The sequence below is a fragment of the Phocoena phocoena genome, chromosome 20, assembly GCF_963924675.1.
Source record: "Phocoena phocoena chromosome 20, mPhoPho1.1, whole genome shotgun sequence".
Taxonomy (NCBI): domain Eukaryota; kingdom Metazoa; phylum Chordata; class Mammalia; order Artiodactyla; family Phocoenidae; genus Phocoena; species Phocoena phocoena.
This window is the reverse complement of record NC_089238.1, coordinates 58,942,559-58,963,887: the sequence shown is the minus strand read 5'-3', so window position 1 is coordinate 58,963,887 and position 21,329 is coordinate 58,942,559. Positions and strand designations below refer to the sequence as shown.

The window sequence follows — 21,329 nt, the reverse complement described above, 5'->3', positions numbered from 1 at the left end:
CCCTGCAAGTCGCCGTGCCAACCGTGCATTGGAGAGATGAGCACGTTTTTAATTCATGTTTGCCCGAGAGCTGCTTCCTTTCATACAGAGATGAGATCAGCGTGGGTGGGAAGCAGAGCTGGGAATGGGGCCTCTGACCCCATTGGAGGCGACTGACGGGGCAAGAGGGGCGCCTCCTTCTGGCCACTCCACTCTAGGCTTTGGGCCCTGACTTCCCCTGGCGGAGACCAGGCCGGCCAAGGCCCCAGGGCGGGGCGCAGGGCCCTCTGGCCATCTCGACACACAGCCGAGTCCGGCATGTCCGCTCAGACGCCTGTGGTCTGCCCTGTGTCCGGGAGGCCGTGCCCTCAGCAGGGTGGGTGCAGGTCCCCATCAGAAAGCCTCTTCCCTGGTGCCCTCACGGGGCCCGTACAAGTCGGCCAGCCGGGCAAAGCGGGGCCCCCAGTCCCAAAGGCAGCTGTAGTCTGCGTCCTCGTCACCCAGGCTGGACAGGATGGAGCTCAGCGTGCCTGCCACGGATCCGTCCCCCTCGTAGTCATAGATGAGAGCCGTGTCGTAGGGTGGGACGGCGGGGTCGCTGTCCACGGCCTCTAAGCCCTGTGGAGAGGCCTGGGGCTCAGGACCAGCACGCACCGGCCAAGCGCCCTTCGCCACCGGCTCGGCCAAGGCCTGGCCCCAGGAGCCGGGTTGGGGGCAAGGTTCTCTCTGGGCGATTCTCCTTCCTCGGCAAGAACCACCACCCCTGTCCAGCCCCAGAGCGATGCCTCAGGCTCGTGGGGTGGGGGAACGGGGTGCAGGGCGCCCCTGGGGCACCTACCTCGTTGATGAAGTCAGCGATGTCAGACGGGCTGGTGGGCAGCACGCGGGGGGCCTGGGGGTGCGGTCGGCTGAACGGGGCGTCTCTGCGCAGAGAAGGCCGTCCCAGCGGGGCGCCCAGGGCCGCCAGCTCTGCCGGGTGGCGCAGCTGGTCCATGTCATAGGCATCCTGAGAAGGGACAGAGCGCGTGGGGGTGAGGGTCGGGAGGCGGCTGGCCAGCTGGGGCCCCTGGGGAGACGCCCCAGCACTTGTAAGCCACCCCGGCCCCCTCACCTGGTCCTCCTCCCCGCCCCCCTGCTCATCGTAGTTGAGGATGTTGTCTCGAAGGTCGTCCTGCAGCCCGTGCAGAAGCCTCTTGTCACACGACTGCTGCCGGCACCGCACCAGGAGGGCCACCAGCAGGGCGAGCACTGGGGGTGGGGGGGGCAGCGGAGGTCGGTGTGGGGCGGGGGCGGGGCAAGGCGGGCGGGGCGGGGCTGCCCGGTGGCGCGGGGCGGGGCAGGGATCTGCAGGCGCGGGCACTCACAGAGCAGCAGGATGACACTGGCCAGCACGATGACCAGGGCGCCCAGGCTGACGCCCGCGCCACCCGCCCGCAGCGCAGCGGCCCCCGGCAGGCAGGCGCCGTCCAGGCCGCAGCGGCACACGGTCACGTTCAGGGGCTGCTCGCGCTGCTGGGGCGGCTGTCCCGAGTCCCGGAGCAGCAGGCTCAGGCGGTGCAGCCCCTCCTGGACCTGGAGCCTGGGCCGCAGGCGCGCGTGGCTCACTGCGGAAGGTGCCGGCGGTCAGCGGGGGCAGGCGCCGGCCACGCCCCCCTGCGCCTGTGCTTCCGGCGACGGCCGGCCTCGGCTCCCCACCTGTCCCGTGGGTGTGATAACTGATCCCCGCGGGCCTGAGGATGCAGTGCACTGAGGTGGGAACCAGTGGGGACCTGCCCCAGGCTCTGGACCCCCAGGGGCGTGGGGCGAGCTCACCGTTAACCTGGCTGAGGCTCCAGTTCCGGGCCAGCTCTGGGAGCCTGGGGCTCAGCTGGAAGTGGAAGGGGGCCCCGTGGGGGGGCAGGTCCTCATCCGTGGCCCCCAAGAGAAGGCCGGAGCCCTGCTCTGGTGTGCTACACAGGCTGCCCCACGGTGCGGACAGTTCAGGGCCGTGGTCGTTGACCTCCAGGATCTCAACGGACAGGGTCCCGGTGGCCGTGCTGGGTGGGGAGGCTGCAAGCAGGAGAGGCCTGGTGGGCCCCTTGCCCCCGCAGAGCCCCCAGCCACCCCTTAAGTCTGCTCTGCGGAGCGCCCGCTCTCAGCCCTTGGGCGGCAGCAGGGGCCCCAGCCAGGGTTAGGGAGCCCTGGAACCCAGGCCGAGCTCCACGCTCACCATCATCTCGGGCCAGGATGATGGCCCTGTACCAGCCGTCCTTGAGGAAGGGGGATGCAGGGCTGAGCACGCGCTGGGTCTGGACCCGGCCGGTGGCCCCGTCCACTTGCAGCCAGTCTTCAGGGTCATAGTCCTTGGAGTAGCTGTTGGCGAGGAGGGGAGGAGGGGCCCTGAGCCTGAGCCGGACCCCCGGAGGTGTGGTCACGTGTAGACGCGCACACACGCACACACACACAGGCCTTTAAGAACAGTCCTTCCACAGCCCTAAGCTGGTATTTTCCATCCCAATCAACAGATGAAAAAACTGAGGCTCGGGGAGGGCAGGTGTGCCACCCAGGGCCCCGTGGCCACTGAGTGACAGCCAGGATTCAACGGTGCGCACCATGTTGACAGACAAGGGTACACAGGACCAGGGCAGGGGGTGAAATCCAAGACAGTAACAGCCCGTCGTAGGGGAGTAACGGCTCCCTGGAACGGACAGGGCCGGACACTCAGAGGCTAGCCAACACAGACAGGCCGTGTCAGCGTGCGCCAGATGCAGCCCAGTCCTGCCTACAGGACGAGGTCACGTGAACACGCACGCACGCACACATGGTACTTGAGAGCTCCTGGGCTCTCGGTGATGCACACAGATGAGCCCTCTGCCCTCTGACCAGGGCCCTGATGGGAACCCTCCGGGCACAGGGCTCGGTAGCCTTAGCTGTGCTGCTACCCTGGCTGGGAGGTGGACTGGGGCTGCGAGTTCCCCCCGCTCACCCCGGGGCCCCCACCTGAGCCTCTGCGGCTGCTGTGTGTCAGGGTCTCGGGCAGAGAAGGTGGCCACGGGGGTTCCTGGGGCCGCCCCCTCGGCCAGGCTGGTCCGCAGTGGGTTCTGCTGGAACACGGGCGCCTCGTTGACATCCCGCACCTGCACGCTGACCCTGGCCTGGCCCCGCTCGGCCCTGGGGGCCGCCGCCTGCAGGGGAGCCTCGTTCTGTGCCGCCACTTTGAGGTCGTAGCGCTCCCGACTCTCATAGTCCAGCGGCTGCAGGGGAAGCGGGGCGGCCGCCCGTCAGGACTCCGGACCCCTCCCCCCATTCAGGGAAGCCTGAGGCAGCTGCGGCCGGAGAGGCCTCTTCTGCTCTGTCCTCAGAGCCCCTTCTTTCCTTCTGCTTTTTAGCCTCGGAAAAATAAAAATCATGCAGGACAAAAAGGCACAAAAAATAATGCCAAAATGACGGCTACTGATCACGCAAACGTATTTGTTGGGTGTTGTGAGGCCCGTTTCCCGTCCCCTGGCCGGGCGTCCTCCGTGCCTCAAGCAGACGCTCGCCTGGGTCTTGCTAAGAGGGTATTTGGTGGACGTGGTTGAACTGACCTGTCCAATCAGCTGACTTTAAATAAAGAAGATGGTCCTGGAGAACCTGGGTGGGTCTCATCTGTGGGTGAGAGCCTCTGAGAGCAAACCTGAGGTTGCCCTGGGGAAGAAGGGGTCCCACCGCCAGATGCAGCCTCAGCTCCTGACTTTGCAGCCTGTCGCAGCCCCTCAGACTCCGGACTCGCCAGCCGCCTGCACGACGGCCGGTGTGAGCCGGTCTCTGGCAATAAAGCTCTTCCTGTGTTGACAGCTCACCTGCATCTCTCTGCACGTGTATGCACGTGTGTGTATGCACAGGTGTATGTGCACACGTATGTCCTGCTGGTTTTGTCTCTGGTCTCAGTTTGGCCAACATGTGAGGTCTGTATTTGTGCATGTGGATCATATACTTTAAGTGGCAAGACACTGGAAGTAACGTGGGCTTGTCCCCTCCTTCCAGCCCTGTCCCCCTGTGTTCAGCGTGGCCCGAGCCCACAGTCCTAGCGTTCTTGGTCCCCTTCGCTCCCCTCCTAAGGATGCACAGAGGATCCAAACGGGGTCCCAGGGTGTGAGGAGAGGCACCCTCCTCAGCTCACCTTCACCACAGACAGCACGCCCTCGTTGGTCCTGGGGTCGGTGCGGATGGCGAACTGCCCGTCAGGGTCGCCCTCCAGGATGGTGAACCTGGCCACCCAGTTGGGGGAGCCGGGCAGGTCCCGGTCCTCTACCTCCAGCCGCCCCACGTCCACTCCGCTGACGGCCTCTGTGGCCTCCAGGAAGAACTGTGGGAACTCGGCCCCGTTACCCACGGGTGGACGGGGGACGGTCCCCTGCAGGGTCACCCTCCCACTGCCCACCCATGAGGAGTCCAGGGCACCAGGAGCCCCCTCCCAGTCTCGGCCATGTGCTGGGCACATCTTCCCCGGAGGGCAGGGCTGCCGCTCCCTCCCACCCAGGAAGGCTTGGGGACAGGTCACACCCCAGGGTCTTGGTGGCTTTCCCCCAAGGCCCTCTAGCTCCTGACATGCTCACAGGCCCCCCCCACCCGATGCTGGCCTCTGGCAGGGTATCCTGCACGATCCACACAGGATGCCTCCTCTGTGGAGCACCTAGCCTCCCACCCACCAGAAGCCCCAGGATCGGGGGGAGGTCAGCCCTGAGCAGCGGCCGGTGGAGGTGAGGACGGTGGCAGCACCTGACCCCTGGTGAACTCGGGGGCGTTGTCATTGACATCCTCCAGTGTGATGATGGCCGAGGCAGTGGCGGTGAGGCCGTCTCCAGACATGTCCGCCACCTGCAGGGTCAGATTGTACACGGCGACCACCTAGGAGCACAGTGACATGGGGTCAGGAGACCCAGGTGGCGTGCAGGGCGGGACTGGTCAGCCACCTTAGGGCCTGGGGGCAGGGCAGGCAGACCCCAGGAGGCTCCAGCATCTGCCCTGCTCCCAAGCTCTGGGGCAAAACAGGCTGCCTAGCCTCTCCGGGTGCGACGGCACCACTGTCGACCCCAGACTCTGCCCCAGCCTGTGAGTAGGCAAGAGGACAGTTGCCGAGCCGGATGAGCACTTACGGGGCACCTGCTGCACTGGGGTGTGGGGTCCCTGCCCTGGGGAGCCAGGTGCAGCTGCCGAGAGAGGGGACAGAGATCAACTAACGCAGTGAGTGGCCCTGGGGAAACCAAGGAGGGCTTCCTGGAGGTGAGGTGCCAATGCCACACAGAAGCCCGGCAGCCAGGGGCCGCAGAGGCCCCACAGGGGAAGAGTGGGCACGGCCGGCTGGAGGGCGACTGTTTCTCTGCAGCATGCGTGGTCGCTGTGGGCCCACCCCAGGCCGAGGAGCCCTACTGCTCTGTAGGCAACAGGGTGGGGGAGGTCTCTGGCAGAAACACATGCTGAAGGCCCCTCACACCATCCCTGGACCAAACCACACAACTACCCGTGGGGCAGGTCTGCCGGAGCCCAGGGCCACGGACAGTGTCCGCGGCACTCGGACCCCTCGTCTGGGGGGCTGCCCTGCCTCAGCTGTCAGGGTGTAGCGGCATGGCCTCACCTCGCGGTCCAGGCCCACTTGAACCGTGCGGATCTCCCCTGTGTGCGGGTCGATGCTGAAGAGCTGGGGGCCGCCCTGCTCCAGAATGGAGTATCGCAGGGCCGCGTTGTCCGTCTCCGGGTCGTCCGCATCCGTGGCCTCAGCCCTCGTCACGTAGGTTCCTGGGAGGGAGGGGACATGTGGGGGTGACACCCATGGATGCCAGGGCGCGTCGCCCACTCCCCTGCGGCCCGCCGCACCGGGTCCAGGCCCCCAGTCAGCCTCGCACGTGCAAGCATCCCGGCGTCCTGGCTTGTGTTGCTTGTGGGGATGAGGTGGGGTGTCCAATGCACACTGCTGACACCTGTCTCCTACAGGACCCTGAGACATCGCCCAGGACCGCACCTGCGCTCTGGGGCAAACAAGGCCCTGGATCTCAGGAGAGAAGGGCCTCTGCAGGGGTCCTGGAGGCGCCTCAGCACCTGTGCCCACCTGTTTTCTGGAGTAATTCAGGTCTGACCATCCCTCCCCACACCGGCCCAGATCAGGTGTACTAAAATTATCCTGGTGAGGTGGACCAGCCTCGGGCCACCCGAGGAGCTAGCCCCCCCCCACCTGTGACTGGGCTCATCCCAGCCCCTCCTGGGCCCTGACGGGTCAGCTGAGTGTCACGCTGGTGTCTGACGAACGGTAGTGACCCGGCCGCTGACCCAGCCTTAGAAGGTGGGAAGCTACCTTAGCAGGTAACTCCTGGCATGATGCTGGACCCCAGGCTAAAGCCAAAAACAATGCACCGGGATGCAGGCAAGCACTTCCAAAGGCACCTGTCGGGCTCTCTACGACGGAGCAAGTGCGCAAACTCCTGGGGTGACTGGAGCCCAGCTTCTCGCCAACAGAGAAGAGGACCCAAAAGGAACCCTGCAGAGCTGGATCGGAAGTGGAGGTGCCAGAGAGGACTCGTGACTTGTGATGAAGGTACAGAGCCATGTTAACACAGCTGTGAGAGAGTACGTGCACACACGCACGTCTGCACGTATGTGAGCTTATTTCCCAGCCCCGGCTGCTGAAGGGGCCTGGGCCGGTGTGATGAGCTTCTGATCAGCCATATCTGGGACGATTTGAGCTTCGAAACAACAGTGCAAAGAATCATAACCCACTGAATGAAGCAAGAATACATAAATCCAGACAGATCCATGTGAACAAAACACATACGAGACAGGCTGGGACCCGGGACCCTTTGCTGCAGGGCTTGCGCCTGGACACAGGTCTCCTCGAGCTACAGAATACAAAGAAACTACAAGGGACTAAAAATAACTATGTACCTGGCAGTTAGAGCAAATTCTGGACGACATACAAAGAGACTAAAAAGCCCAACGGCCACTTCTGAAGAGCAAACACCGGCCGGGAGCAGAAGCAGGGCACCTGTGCGTGCCCCGCGCACACACCACCGCCTATGGTGGCGCCTGTGGATGTCTTTCCCAGCACCATCTGCCGAGGAGACCGCCCTCTCCACGTTGAACGGTCCTGGCGTCCTGTGTAAAGTCACCTGCCCGTGGTGTGAGGTTTATTCCTGGGCTCTCTATTCGGTTCCATCGGTCTATGGTCTGTGTATCTGTCTTGAGGGCAGGTGCGCACTGATTGCTGTACCTTTGCAGAAAGTTTTGAAATCAGGAAGTGTGTCCCCCAGCTTTGTTCTTTTCCAGGATGGTTTTGGCTGTTCAGGGTTCCTTGAGATTTTATAGGAATTTTAGAATGAGTTTTCTGTTTACGGCAAACCCCCTAAGCCACCCCCACGGCCTGACCCCCTGGACACACCCCTGACCCCTGGACACACCCTATATAAGGAACAAGCTCGCCCCCCCCTCAGGGAGCAAGCTAGCAAGGGAACCTGTTTCTTGTTCCCACTCCCCACCGCTGCAGCAGGGGCCCCAATAAAGCCCTGCCTGAATTTCTTGTCTGGCCTTTGATCAATTTCTATTGATTAAGGAGGCCAAGAACCCTGGTGGGTAACACATACACACCTATGTTCATATACAGGGGTACTGAAAGTCCCATCATATAATAGAGAGCCGAGTGATGACCAAGAAGAAACAATGAATTAGAACAACACCTGATGCAGGCGAGAGCCGCCAGAGATGCTAACGCTGCTGGGCGGCAGCTTGAGGGGTAGCAGGACACCTGCACGGTCTCAAAGGGGCTCCCACAAGACACCTATTAATTACAAAGGGGAAAGGAGAAAAGCCAGAGCGGAGAAGCTTGGCGGACACCCCCTGAACTACAGACCCAAATCGGCATCTCCAGGAACGGGATGTGCACGCCTCCTGAGGGGGCTCAAGCCACGCGGACTCACGCAGAGACAATCGTCACAACTGCCTAAATGCCCCAGGATGTCAGTGTCGTGACCAAGGAGGTGAAAGGCTTCACAATGAAAACTACAAAAGATCAGTGAAAGAAATTGAGAAAACACAAATAAATGGACAGACCGTGTTCATGGCTTGGAAGACTTGTTGCTAAGATGTCACTAGCACCCAGAGCGACCTACAGATTCAGTGCGATCCCTATCAAAATCTTAAGGACAGTTTCTTTACATAAATAGAAAACTCATTCTAAAATTCCTATAAAACCTCAAGGGACCCCAAACAGCCAAAACAATCCTGAAAAAGAACAAAGCCGGAGGACACACTTCCTGATTTCAAAACTTTCTGCAAAGGTACAGCAATCAGTGTACAGATACACAGACCGATGGAACCGAATAGAGAGCCCAGGAATAAACCTCACATCACGGGCAGGTGACTTTACACAGGACGCCAGGACCGTTCAACGTGGAGAGGGCGGTCTCCTCGGCAGATGGTGCTGGGAAAGACATCCACAGGCGGAAGGATGGAGCTGGACCCGTAATTGCGTAACAGCATATGCAAAAGTCAACTCAAAGTGGATCAGACCTAAGTGTACAACGTAAAACTACAAGACTCTCAGAAGAAAACATAGGACACTGGTAATGTCATGAAGGTAATGATTTCTTGGATATGACACCAAAGGCACAGGCAAAAACAACAAAAATAGACAAACCGGACTTCATGAACATTTAAAAATGCATCAAAAGACGCTGTCTACAGAGTAAAAAGACAACCCACGAAATGGGAGAAAATATTTGCAAATCACATATCTGATAAGGGATTAATATCCAGGATATATAGAGAACCCGTAAAACTCAACCAGAAAAAGAACCAACAAACAACTCAATTCAAAAATGGGCAAAGGGACTTCAACAGGCCTTTCTCCAAAGAAGATATACAAGTGGTCAACCTGCACATGAACAAACGCTCAACATGACTAATCACTGGGGAAATGCAGGTGAGAACCACGAGGTAGCCCCTCACACCCATCAGGATGGCTGCTGACAGCAAGAAAACAAACAAAAAGCAGCAGGCGCTGGGGACGACGTGGAGGAACTGGGACCCTCCTACACTGCTGGTGGGGATGTAAAATGGTGCGGCCACTGTGGAAAACACCGTGGAGGATCCTCAAAAAATTAAAAATAGGGCTTCCCTGGTGGCGCAGTGGTTGAGAGTCCGCCTGCCGATGCAGGGGACGCGGGTTCGTGCCCCGGTCTGGGAGGATCCCACATGCCGCGGAGCGGCTGGGCCCGTGAGCCGTGGCCGCTGAGCCTGTGTGTCCAGTCTGTGCTCCGCAATGGGAGAGGCCGCAACAGCGAGAGGCCCGCGTATTGCAAAAAAATAAATAAATAAAAAATAGGAACTTCCCTGGTGGCACAGTGGTTAAGAACCCGCCTGCCAATGCAGGGGACACGGGTTCGAGCCCTGGTCGGGGAAGATCCCACATGCCACAGAGCAACTAAGTCCGTGCGCCACAACTACTGAGCCCACGAGTCACAACTACTGAAGCCCGCACACCTAGAGCCCGTGCTCCACAACAAGAGAAGCCACCGCAACGAGCAGCCCGCGCACGGCAACGAAGAGTAGCCCCCGCTCGCCACAACTAGAGAAAGCCCGTGCGCAGCAACCAACACCCAACACAGCCAAAGATAAATAAATAAATAAATTTATTTTAAAAAATTAAAAATAGAACTACCATTTGATCTAGCAGCCCCACTTCTGGGCATATACCCAAAGGAATTGAAAGCAGGGTCTCAAAGACATATTTGGACACCCATGTTCACTGTGGCACTATTCACAACAGCTAGAACGTGAAAGCAATGCAAGGGTCCACTGAAGAAAAAACAGATAAACAGAATGTGTATAAACATCCGACAGAGTATTAGCCTCGAAAAGGAAGGTGATTCTGACACGGGCTACCACACCGATGAGCCCCGAGGACAGGACGGTCAGTGAAATCCGCCAGACACAGGAGGACAGGTACTGTACGCTTCCACTCACACTCAGTCAAACCACAGAGACGAGAAGTAGACAGTGAGTGGCAGGCGCTGGGGCGGGAAATGGGGAGTTAGCGTTTAGTGGGGACAGAGTGAGCGTTTCAGTCTGGGAAGGTGAGAAAATTCTATGGATGCTGGTGGTGGTTGCAAAACGATGTGAACGGGCCTAAAACCGCCGACCCGTACACCTAAAAACGGTTAAGATGCTAAATCCTGTTATGCGTATTTTGCCACAATAAAACTTGGTAGAACAGAAGTCAGTGTCATGAGCCCCTGACGGCTGAGGACCTGTCCCCAGTGAGGGGGTGTGAGCGGGCGGGGGCCTCAGTCCTGCCACCACGACGAGAACGGAGGGGAAGCAGGATCACACCTGTGTGTGCCCGTCAGATGGTGACGCACGGGCGACCTGACACCCCCGAGTCCAGGCTGTGACCCCCCAGGAGGTGCACACGCTGGGGCTCCCCTGGTGGGGCAGGTGCAGCGACCCCACGGAAGCAGGAAGAGGGGCCGAGATTGGCACAGCTGCTGGCGGTCCCTGGGTGCCCACACGGGGGCCTGTGCCCTCTCCCACGCGCCCACTGAGTGCTCCCAGGGAAGGCGGGGTGGGAGCAGACCCGGACGGCCCCTCGGCTCAGGCCACAGGGTGGCCCAGGTGTGGGGAAGGCCATCGGCGGTCCACAATCACAGGGTGAGGGTGGGGCTGCTGGGCTGGAGGGATGGCGCTTTGCCTTTGGGGGAGGAGCAGGGACCCTGAAGCAGCCCCACCCCTGGGGCTCAGGGACCACCTTCGACCGAGACTGCCCACCCCACAGTACCCCAGGAGCCCTGCCAGGTAGCACACAAGGGTTGTCACCCTGCTAGGGGCCCCTCTGCACGCAGGGCTGCGCTGCTGTGGCGGGAACGCAGAGGCCCCCGGGAGCTGAGCTCCAGCAGTGGCAGAGGCCAGGCCCATCCCCTCTCCCCACAGCGGGCTGGCCCCCACCTCTGCTGTGCTCTTACACACAGGGAAAGGGGAAAATTCCACCCTGGTGATTAAACAGAAGCAGATGTACGGCCAACCAGACACTTGGGCTTTTAACTGACAGAACTGAAGCAACCACCCTCTGCGTGCAAAAGGCCCTAAAGGGAAAGGTGGACGGCATGCAGGAACAGACAAGGCTCAGACAAGAGGCAGGGACTGTGGACAGAGGCAGGACCTCCTTTGCTCTAAAAGGCTTCGTTGGGCAGCTGAAGCTGAACAGGTGTGCAGGTGAGATGTTACTATGTGTTTAGTGTCAACCCCTGGCTTTGAAGTTACACCGAGTCCCTGGTGTGCTCTGAAGGCAACAGCCTGGGATCTGACCAGAGCCCCGGGGACCCGGTGGGGAGGGAAGGAGCAGATCGCTGTCTGGAATGTCTGTTCTGCCTGGAACAGAATCAGGCCAGCGAGTCTGCCCTGTGAGGACGCAGAAGGGACAGAGGGTCAGCGGTTTCCGCACTCAGTGTAGAATTAATAAGCGGTGAGAGGCAGTGACTGATAACGGGCAGGGGGTCGCCTCTGGGGGGATGAAGGAGACAGAGGTGTTGGTCGCACAACACTGGGAATGTGCTAAATGCCACTGAAAAGTTCGTTCCAAAATGGTTAATCTTATGTTATGTGAACGTCACCTCTATTTAGAAGGAGGAGGGGGGAGGAGAGGGAGGGGAGAGCGACGGAAACCACCGGAGCTCTGCCACCCAGGAATCCTCTCTGAGCTCTGGAGGATTTGGGGGTTCACATTTATATTGCAATGGGAAGAGGCTTGAGTCGACTTGTGGAAATTCCCTCCGTCCTGGAGACTGTTTACGTATTTTTAGACTCTCTGAAGGACCTCTAAAGTTCTTGCTGAAGGGAAATCCTGGACTTCTGACCTACCCAGCGCCCTTCGCGAAGCTCCCTCCCCCACCGGGAACCCACTCGGCTCACCTGGGATGGCGCCCTCCAGCACCTGGCCAGTGAACACCTCCTGCCGGAAGACAGGCCGGTTGTCGTTCTGGTCCACAACCACGATCTCCAGGTCCGTGGGCTCCTCCAGGGTGGACCCCCCCAGGTCCAGAGCAAAGGCCCTGAGCTAGTCAAGCAGAGAGCAGGGGCTGGCACTGCGGCCCCCACGAGGGCAAGAGCGGCAGTCAGTGCAGACTCTGTGTCCTGCTGGAAACAGGTGAGAAGCGGCACGGGGACGGGGCAGTGCCGGGCAGGTGGGACTGCCCTCGCGGGGAGCCCGGGTTCTCCCAGCAGGCGGGATGGCCACCACGCGCCCCCTCTTGCCTGGGCCACCAGGAAGCCCACAGCTGTGCTTCGAGCGTGGCTGCAGCGACGCTCCCCCTGGCGCCCCTGGTCTCTCTCCCCCTAGCGGCCCTGGTCTCTCGCCCTTTTTCTGTGAACAGCCATGGCTGCTTTTGAAGTTTCCGCTCCACACGTGGAATTGTAACTTCAACCACCTCCTGTCCCTTTGGAGAACAGACTTGGTACAACTTCCAGGGGAAACACACCCTCTAACTCTCTGTGTAAGGGAACCAAGAGCTGGTTCTCAAAGTCTGAGGGAGACTCAGGGCACAGGAAAGGCAAAGGCTGCAGCCCCCTCCCTGGGGCAAGTCTGAACATCACCTTAGGGCGGCCAGGCTGGGGGGCGGATCATCTGTCTGTAGGAGACTCAGGCGAGTTCCAAGCTCCCCTCCTTGGCCCCTCGCTCACCCCCTCCCCACTGCCCTTTCTCTCAGACCTGACAATCCCAAGGCCTCCAATGGGCAGATCCCATCCCACCTCCCCCGACGTCCCACCCTGACAGTCACGGGGCAGCTGCTGCTGGGGGCAGCCAGTTCCGTGGGATTCCTCACGGCACCCCACGTAGCAGGCTCAGGGGAGAACCGGCCACACCAGTGTCTGGTGTTGCTTTCCTGGGAAGGCTGCCGCCCACCCTGATGCCGGCTGCCCAGTCCTCCTGGGCAGGAGCCAGCGTTCAGTCTGCTCACGCACCTGCCGAATGAGCCTGTGATCCTGGGGCAGCCGGTCCCAAATCCCACCCCTGCCCCCCAATTAAGGATGCTGGGTTTTGCTGGTGGAGGTGTGGCCATGGCCCCCACGGGGAGGGGAAGGGAGGGGAGGGGAGGGGAGGGGCGGGGCGGGGCGGGGCGGGGCGGGGCAGGGCCCACCCTGAAGCGGTCTGTCTTCTCTCGGTCCAGCACGGCATTCAGGGACACCTTCCCTGTGAACTTGTCTATGGAGAAGATCCCCCGGGGCTCCTCGTCCACGCCCGGCCCCTGGATGCTGTAGATGATGCCGCCCAGCTGCTGCTTGTCCGACTTGATCTGTGGGACAGGTGATGGGCTGGGGAGGTGCCCCAGGGGAGGGGTGTCCCCTCTCTGCAGCCCTCGGTCCCTCCCCCAGCTGGGATGGGGTCACTCAGCCTGCGGCCCCAGGGGTGTGCCCGCCCTAAAGCACGCGGCCCCTCACCTGCACCAGGGGGAAGGGCAGGCGCTTGTGGTTCTCGGACACACTGATGGGAGGGATGACCCAGGCTCTCCGCACGCGGCCCGGTGCCGGCACCCGGTGCCAGGGGTACAGGGTATGCGGCCTCCTCAGCCCGGGGACCCCCACTGACAGACACAGGCTCTGCAACAAAGAAAAACCTCCGTCACCACCACAGCAGCGCCCAGAGCTCCCCCACCAGGGCCGGGACGTCCCCTCCCTGACTGCCAAGCCCTCCGCCGTGTGGCCCGCGGAGGTTCGGGCTTGGGGGGCATGGGGTGCTCAGGGGGATGGGAGGCAGCCTGGCTCCCGGGAGCCCGGGGATGGGTGGCGAGGCCCGGGAGGGAGGTGGGTTGAAGAGGAAGGACGGCTGGGCGGGGCTGGGGGCAGTGGGGGGACACGCAGCCACCCCAGGCCTCCTGGTGATGTGAACTCTTGAGGGCTGCTCGAGGTTGACCAGGCAGCGCTTCTGTCCTCAGAGGCCCAGAGAGGGGGCCACCTGGGGGCCCTCCCGCACCCAGGGCAGCTGTTCACGTGGCAGGTCCCCTCTGCCAGGCTGGGGAGGGGGACACGCCACACGCCTCTGGGAATCAGGCGGTGGGGCTGTCTGTCCCAGGGCTGCTTTGTGGAAATGGAACGGAGCTGAGCTCCCAGCTCCCCGCCCCCGGTGGCAGCTGCCTCTGCCTCTAGGGACCGGCGGGGTGGGACGTGTGCAGCTGTGAGGCTGAGGGGCCGGCGGGAGGACAGGGCAGCTGGAGTGTTTTGGACCCCGATCCCCCAGAGCCCAGCCCCAGCCCGTGCTGTTTTCCTCCCAGAACCGTGGAACCAGGTGTGACCGTGTAACCAACACTTTAGTACCTGGAACCCGGGACGCTGTCTCCGGCTCCGCACGCCCAGGGGACAGGGGGGCGCTGTGTGCAACGTCCCCGAAGCCCAGCGCTCGGGGCCTGCGGGGCTGCAGAGGCAGGACAGAGTGTGGGGCAGCCGTGTCCCCCGACGCTACCCCACGGGCGGGGCCAGGGATATGCACCCACCGCCCTGCCACCACCCGCTGAGCTCTGGGCTCAGCACTGAGGCTAGTCAGGAACCTGGCAGGGGGCAGGGCGCCTGCGGTGCCGAAACCCTCCCCAGACCCACTGTCAGCTCGTCCCCCCCCACCTCTCAGACAGGGAAACTGAGGCCCAGAGAACAAAGCCACCTGGCGGGGTGAGGGCAGAGCTGGCGGCAGCCCCAACAAACACCCAGAGTCTCCTGGGACAGCCCTGGTTTAAACACGTGGTCTCCGTATCCCACGCCCTGATCGGCCAGTGGCTGGTCTGAGCGTGGGCTCAGGCACTGTGGCCGGCTGGGCGTGGAGGCACTGGGGGCCCTCTGTGCTCCCCGAGTCATGAGTGGGGCCGATGCTGGGGCACCCTTGGAGGGCACAGAGCCTGGCTGGACTTGGATAAGGGCTGTCAGGGCCCAGGGCGGGGGCAGGGATGCTACTGGGACCCAGCTCGGCTTGGCTATAGGAGAACGTGAGCAACGCGCCTTCCATGGCTCTTATGACCCCCCCAATCCCCCTGCGTTTGCAGCTGCCCCCTGCCCAGCCCCCCTCCAAATCCAAGGCAGGGCGGCGGGGGGAGATGCAGTGGAGCTGCTCCTGCCAGGCCCCTCCCCAGCTCTCTGCGCTGCGAGCTCCCTCTGCCTCCCACGGCCCTTTCCCTCCTCGACCCCTCGACCCCACCTCTGGCCAGCCGGTCCCCCAACTTCTGCTGAGGTTTCCATCCCTTTCCTCATCGCAGTCGGTAGAGGGACCGGGCCTGGGCTGGTGGCCTCAGGGAAGGGGGGCTTGGTGACTGGTGAGTGGGGGGACTTGGGGGGCAGTGGAGGGGGGAGATGCCCCTCAGCCAGGAGGCTGCTCTTCCGGGCAACCTCTGGCCTGTGCCCCCCTGCATGGCCTCCCTGTTCTGCCCCCCTGAGTCCTTGTACACTTTGCTGACAGAACTGCACTGACATCCAGACTAAAGTCAGCCTCCCTGGGGGGCCCCGGGCCACCTCCCTGGTGCCCAGACCTCGTCCTGCCACCGCACTTGAAATGCCAGGGGCCTGGGGTCCAGGCAGCAGCACACCCGGCTTGGAGAAAGGGCCGGGCGGCTCACCAGGCCCCTGAGCTCCCCGTGGCCCGACAGATGGCAGCACTGCCTCCAAGCCTCCCGGGCAGCTGGCTTCTCACCAAGACGGCCCAGCACAGGCCAGTGTGGTGTTCCCGCCAAGCGGAGACCTGCCGGCCTTTGTCACAGGCTCGGGGGGGATAGCGTCTGTTTCCTGGGCATCTTGGGGCAGCAGCTCCCTTGCCCCCGACCTCGCCATTCCCCGCCCCTCCCTCCGCCCCTCCCCAGCCCCTCTCAGCCCTCAGGGAGCAGCAAAGGCGGGAGCCACAGGTCCACCAGCGCCGAACCTCCATGGCAAGGAGCATTTCTGTGATGCCCAGTGACACAGAGGCACCGCCCTGACCTCAGCAGGGAGTGAGGGACAGCCTGCAGATGCTCCTGGGCCACTGGGGGACACGCTGCCCTGTCCACACCTGGGCCGGCACCTCCGGCCCTGCAGCCCCCCACCGAGCCCACGGCTGCCCCCTCCCTGCCAGCAGCCTTGCTGACACTCCAGGACACCCACCGGCTCAGCACAGGGCACGTGGCCGGGGCGGAGTCTGGGAGTCCTGGACCCCAGACTCTCCACGGCCCAAGGTCACGAGGTCAGCAGAAGCCGCAGAGCCTTGGCAGGGGCCCCTCGCCCAGATCGGAGGCTGCAGTAGGTGGCGTGGCCAGACTGGGCTGCAGCCGACTTCCGGCTCTCGGGACGCTTCTCAGTTTGTCCTTTGTCCTCCCGCCCGCCCCTTCCCAGAAGATGCAGGTGGCCGGGGAAGGCCTGGGAGCCGCCTGGGAATCACAGGACACTGGAGCCGGGACGAAGCCACGTGCATAGAGCCGTGGACGTGGAGTGCACATCGCTCACAAACGCTGTCACCCTCACCGCCCCCGCACCACACAGAACCAACGGGCATCAGGGACCCACTTCTCCCAGCGGGTGCCCGGTGGCACCCCCATGCTCACCCTCCGCCGCTCCCTTAGCCAAGAGCCTGAGAGAACAGCCTGGAAGCCCTAGAGATGCCGGGCCACTGCCCCCTCGCTGTGGTCCCAGCCCCGCCCCCAGCCCCACGGATGCCGAGTAAGAGAGCTCCCCGTCTGGTTTGGAGCTCTGGGGCTCTCCTGAGCCACGTGGCCTCTGGGAGGAAGCCGCAGCCACACTCCTGGGGGCTTTGCAAACCGTGAAGACCCCCTGAGGCAACGGGAAAGTCCTGGAACAGGACGGTCCCCACAGCAGACACGCATGGTCTTCTCCAGAACAGGCAGGGGCTTCAGCCCCACGTCGCTGTGACAGTAACCGGGGCCACGGAGGGAAGCCAGTTCGGGGCGCTGTCCTCTCAGCGTGGGCAGGACAGCCGGGAGCATGGTGCCTGCCCCAGTCAGCGGGGGTGGGGGTGGGGGGGGAGGCTGGAGAAAACAGCTGTCCCTTCGCCTCGCCATCTTGCCCCTCCTCTGAAGCCCGCAACAGCTGGAGGGGGCTCAGGGGAGAGCCGCAGGGGCCTCTCTGGGCCAGGCGGACAGCTGGGTCCATTCCTGGCGCGCCTGATGCCTGCCAGGCCGTCCAGGAACAGGGTGGCCTGGATTCCAGCCGGGGGTGGGGAAGGGGCTCAGGCCTGGGGAGCTTGTGGGGCCTCTCCCTCAGCCCAAGCAAACCCCACCCACGTTCCCCCGGGCTCCAGGCCTCGCACCTGCTTCCTGGAATCTGAGGGACCCAGGCCCAGAAGTGATGCTGGAGGGGTGTCCCCGCACGTGAGTGCACGGGCAGTGACATGGCTCAGCGGAGCCGGACGCAGGCTTGGGGCCCATTCCAGCAGCACGTGGGTCTGCCATCTGGGCTCCCCACCCCCAGGCAGGGGGGCGGTCCCAGTGAAGGCCCAGCTACTGGGGACACCACAGGCACAGGTGAGGAGCCGATAGAGGCCAGTTCCGAAAAGACACACGCTAAGTCCCCTGGCTGAGATTTCAGGCAACACAAGGGAAGGGTGAGCCTCGTCCAAGGCCACCAAGCAGATGACGGGCCTGTGCGGAGTCTGGTCAACAGGCCCCCACCCCAGGGGCCCACCCGAGACAGCCCTGCCGGGGTGCTCCCGGAGGTGGAGGAAGGTGTGTCCGGGAAGCGCCACAGGACCCGTGTGGCTGGACAGGAGAGGACAAAAGTCTGAAAGCTGAGCTGGATGGGGGAGGGCCGTGCGAGGTCCTGACGCAGACATATGTCGGCCAATCCCAAAGTCGCTCCCCTCACACCGGAGCTAATTTGAGCCGCGGGGAGTGCGGGAACATGAGTGGCCAGGCCTGTTGGCTGGTCTCCCAGCGCCACCAGAATTCCCGCAGTCCCCAGCTGTCTGGGAGCGGGTGCATTGGGCATGACCCTGGGGGAGGGGAGAGGCATCTGAGAGGGATCTACTCCCCTCCCCCGCAGCAGAGTCCCCCTGGGGCCCGGTCAAAGGATGACACCCCCAGACCCAGGAGTGGGCCTCCGAGGACATGCCGCCTGATGCGGGGCAGGGGCAGGAATAGTGGGGAGGGGGCGTTGCAGCCTGGAGCCTTCTGGAGCGCATGGGGGCACCCAGGCCCTGGGGTGGGGGCAGAAAGCCCGCTGCCCTGGGTGGGCTCCCAGCAGCGGGCCGAGGAGCACAGGCCGTGGGCAGCCAAGCTGTGCCGGGCAAGGGTGACCACGGCGTCCCTCTGGGTCAGCCGGACATGGCAGTGGGGAGCGGCCAGCACCGCCTCCATGGGGGTCAGTGAAGTCCCGGAGGCAGGGGTGTGGGTAGCTGGGGCGGGGGGCTGGCGGCACCTAGTCAGCTGCCAGGGGCTGAAACCCGAGCTGGCGAGCCGGAGCCGGGGGCGCTGCGGGAGTGAGGGGCGACTCTCACCAGCGGCCGGTGCTGCGTGATGGGTCTGGAAGTGTAACAGTGAGTGATGATTCGTGGGCGCAGGGCCAGGCCCTGTGCTCATCACCTGTCAGGTGTAAGAGGCCTGAGGCCGTCCTCCTGGCCCCCAGCCCTCACCAGTGACCACCGCTCAGCCCAGTCCCCTGAAGCCCGGAGACCACTGAGGCCACACGCTGCACTCCTGGCCCCAGCCTAGCACCTGCCCAGAAGCCAAGGGCCGAAAGGATGTGGTCCCAGCCACCCAGGGGTGCCCGTGTGGCGAGTGGGGCGGCCTGTGTTTCCTGCCGCCCGTCCTGCTCCCACCAGGGAGACCAGGGCTCCCCAGGGAGAGGGGGTTTATGGAGGGCAGAGCCCACAGCTGCCCCTGCCGGCCGGACACATGGGGGCTCGGACTCCACCTAACTAGACAACGGAGAATCACCTGCCGCTCACAGGGGTCCCTAGGGACCAGGCCTCCAGGCTTTCCCAGCTGGGGGTGCTCCTGCCGCCCCCTTTCCCTCTCCTCCCGCGAGACTGAACACTCCCAGACCCCCGCAGGGCTGAGGGGCGCCCCTCCGGAGTGAGGGCCCGCCTTCTGGGTGCTCTCCCGGCCGTCCCCGAACTTGGCTCCCCGTCCGGTCCAGCGGAGGCGGTTACACTCCCCCCTGGACAGGGCTGCCCCGCACAGAACCCTCGGCCCTCGGTCCCCGAGGCCGGGACGCCCCACTCTAAGACGCCGGCGCTCAGGGCAGGGGCCAGAGACCCCCGCGCAGCTCCCGTGCCTTACCTGGGCCAGCAGCCCGAGGGCGAGGAGGAGCGCGGCGTCCATGGGCCGGCGGCGGGCAGCGGGCCGAGTGTCCGGCGGCGGGAGCGACGCCTTCTGCTGGGACAGGACCCGGCTGAGTGACAGCACAAGTGTGCGGGGCGAGCCTGGCGAGGGAGTGATAATGTGTGCGGGGGCGAAGCTGGGCGGGGCGTGGGGCTGAGTGACAGCACGTGTGTGGGGCGGGGCGTGGGGGGCCGAGTTACAGCATGTGGGCGGGGCGTGGGGGCGGCTGAGTTACAGCAAGCGTGTAGGGCGGGGCGGGGGGGGGGGCTGAGTGACAGCACGTGTGTGGGGCGGGGCGTGGGGGGCCGAGTTACAGCATGTGGGCGGGGCGTGGGGGCGGCTGAGTTACAGCAAGTGTGTAGGGCGGGGCGGGGGGGGGGCTGAGTGACAGCACGTGTGTGGGGCGGGGCGTGGGGGGCCGAGTTACAGCATGTGGGCGGGGCGTGGGGGCTGAGTGACAGCACATGGGCGGGGCGGCTGAGTTACAGCACGTGTGACTGACAGCATGTGTCCGGGGGCGGAGCAGGGGTCGGGCACTGTCCCAGGCTGGATGCGGGGCTCCTGGAAGGAAGCTGTCAGAAAGGCAGCGGTGGGTGGGGGCTGGGGACTAGGGTGGATTCCCTCATTCATTCTGAGCACCAGGCACACTCTTGCCTCAGTGCCTTTGCACCGGCCGGCCATGCCCTCGCCAGGACTGCCCGTCCGGCTCTACCCAAGGCCAGCCGCTCGCTGCCTTGAGGGCTTGGATCACATTTGCTGTGTCCCTTTACTGTCTCCCGCTCTGGGGTGGAGCCCCCCAGGGCAGGTTGTCCACTGCTGACCCCCAGGGCTAGCACACAGGAAGGACAGGCACAGACCTGGCCCGGTGCCCAGCTCTACCCGCCCCTTCCTTCCTCCTCGGTTGGCAGTTACTTGGTTGGTAACTACCTGGTGGAAGGGGAAGGCTATCTCTCCCCTCCAAGCCCCTGCACTCCTGGGCGGCCTGCGGCTCAGAACCAGGGGAGGGCGGGGAGGGAGGGGGCGGCCCTGCGGACCTCGAGCCGTCTTCTGGGCAGGGAAGTGGGGAGTGTCCTCTCCGAGAGCCGGCCTTCTCTGCAGCAGGAGCTGGCACGGGGGCCTCTGCTCTCCTCTCCAGATTGCGGGGCAGCTGAGCAGGTGCGGCACCATCTGTGCCCTAGGCCTGCTTGGAAGGAGGCCAGGCTGCCGGGGATAGGGGTGAGGGCAGGGGCTCCGCACTCACCGTTCCAAGGTGGGGGTGGAGGGCGGGAGACCCTTCCAGCTGCAGGCTCTGAGGCCCTGGGGCTGAGCAGCTCCTGGAGGCCACCGTCCTGCCTCTGAGGTCAGATGCCAAACCCGGGTGGAGGAGCCCTCTGAATGTTTTTGGGTTTCTGCCCCCTGAACGGGTAGAGGGTGAAGTAGACGGGGGCGGGGGCTCAGCTAGGCCATCCCTCCTCTTGGCCATCTGTGTCCCCCTCAACAACCTCCCGGGTGCGGGGGTGCTCCAAGGGGGAGGGTAAGCTGGGTCTGGTCATGGGAAAGCCCGGAGAGCAGGAGGGGTCCCTGGGGGAGGCGTGTGGTCCGCAGACTGGTTAGGACCCCCCCACGGCCTCGCCCCCCAGTCTCGTGCCCGGGCAGCCGGGGCTGGGGACGCAGAAGCCTGGGGTCCAGTCTGGCTCTGGGCCCTGCGCAGGAAGCTGTCTCCACTGACCTCTTGTGTCTGAGCCCCGAGGTCCCGTCCGGCGCTGGTCCACCCCAGGCTGCAAGGGCCAGTTGGCCTTCCTTGCCTGTGGACCGGCTCCTCCAGAAGAGACCTTTTTCCTGGTGGACTCAAGGCGACGGACCCTCCAGGCGCCCCCTCCGCTTACCAGGCCGCCAACCCCAGGGTTCAACCCTTCACCACCAGCGGACCCTCCCTCAGGTCCTGTGCGAGTGGGAGGGGCCTGAAGTGTGGGTCCCGCCGCCCAGCCCAGTGGGGCCATGACCGCCCCTCCCTGGGTGGCCTCCTCTGTCTCCGGTGGGACACGGTTGGGCACCTGTGAGCTGGGAGGAGGGCAGTGGCTCCACTGG

The 21,329-nt window shown here is 63.7% G+C and overlaps 1 protein-coding gene across 1 annotated transcript; it reads right to left on the bottom strand.

Moving 5' to 3' along the window:
• Window positions 1-372: 372 nt before the first annotated feature.
• CDH15 (cadherin 15) lies at window positions 373-19,262 on the bottom strand. Its single transcript, XM_065898422.1, has 14 exons — window positions 19,221-19,262; window positions 13,420-13,578; window positions 13,119-13,274; window positions 11,893-12,037; window positions 5,576-5,736; window positions 4,720-4,848; window positions 4,121-4,306; window positions 2,959-3,212; window positions 2,189-2,331; window positions 1,792-2,028; window positions 1,344-1,583; window positions 1,091-1,227; window positions 818-985; window positions 373-597 (listed from the first exon to the last, which is right to left on the bottom strand). The coding sequence occupies exons 1-14, from the start codon at window positions 19,260-19,262 to the stop codon at window positions 373-375; spliced, it is 2,382 nt and encodes a 793-aa protein (XP_065754494.1).
• Window positions 19,263-21,329: the final 2,067 nt, after the last annotated feature.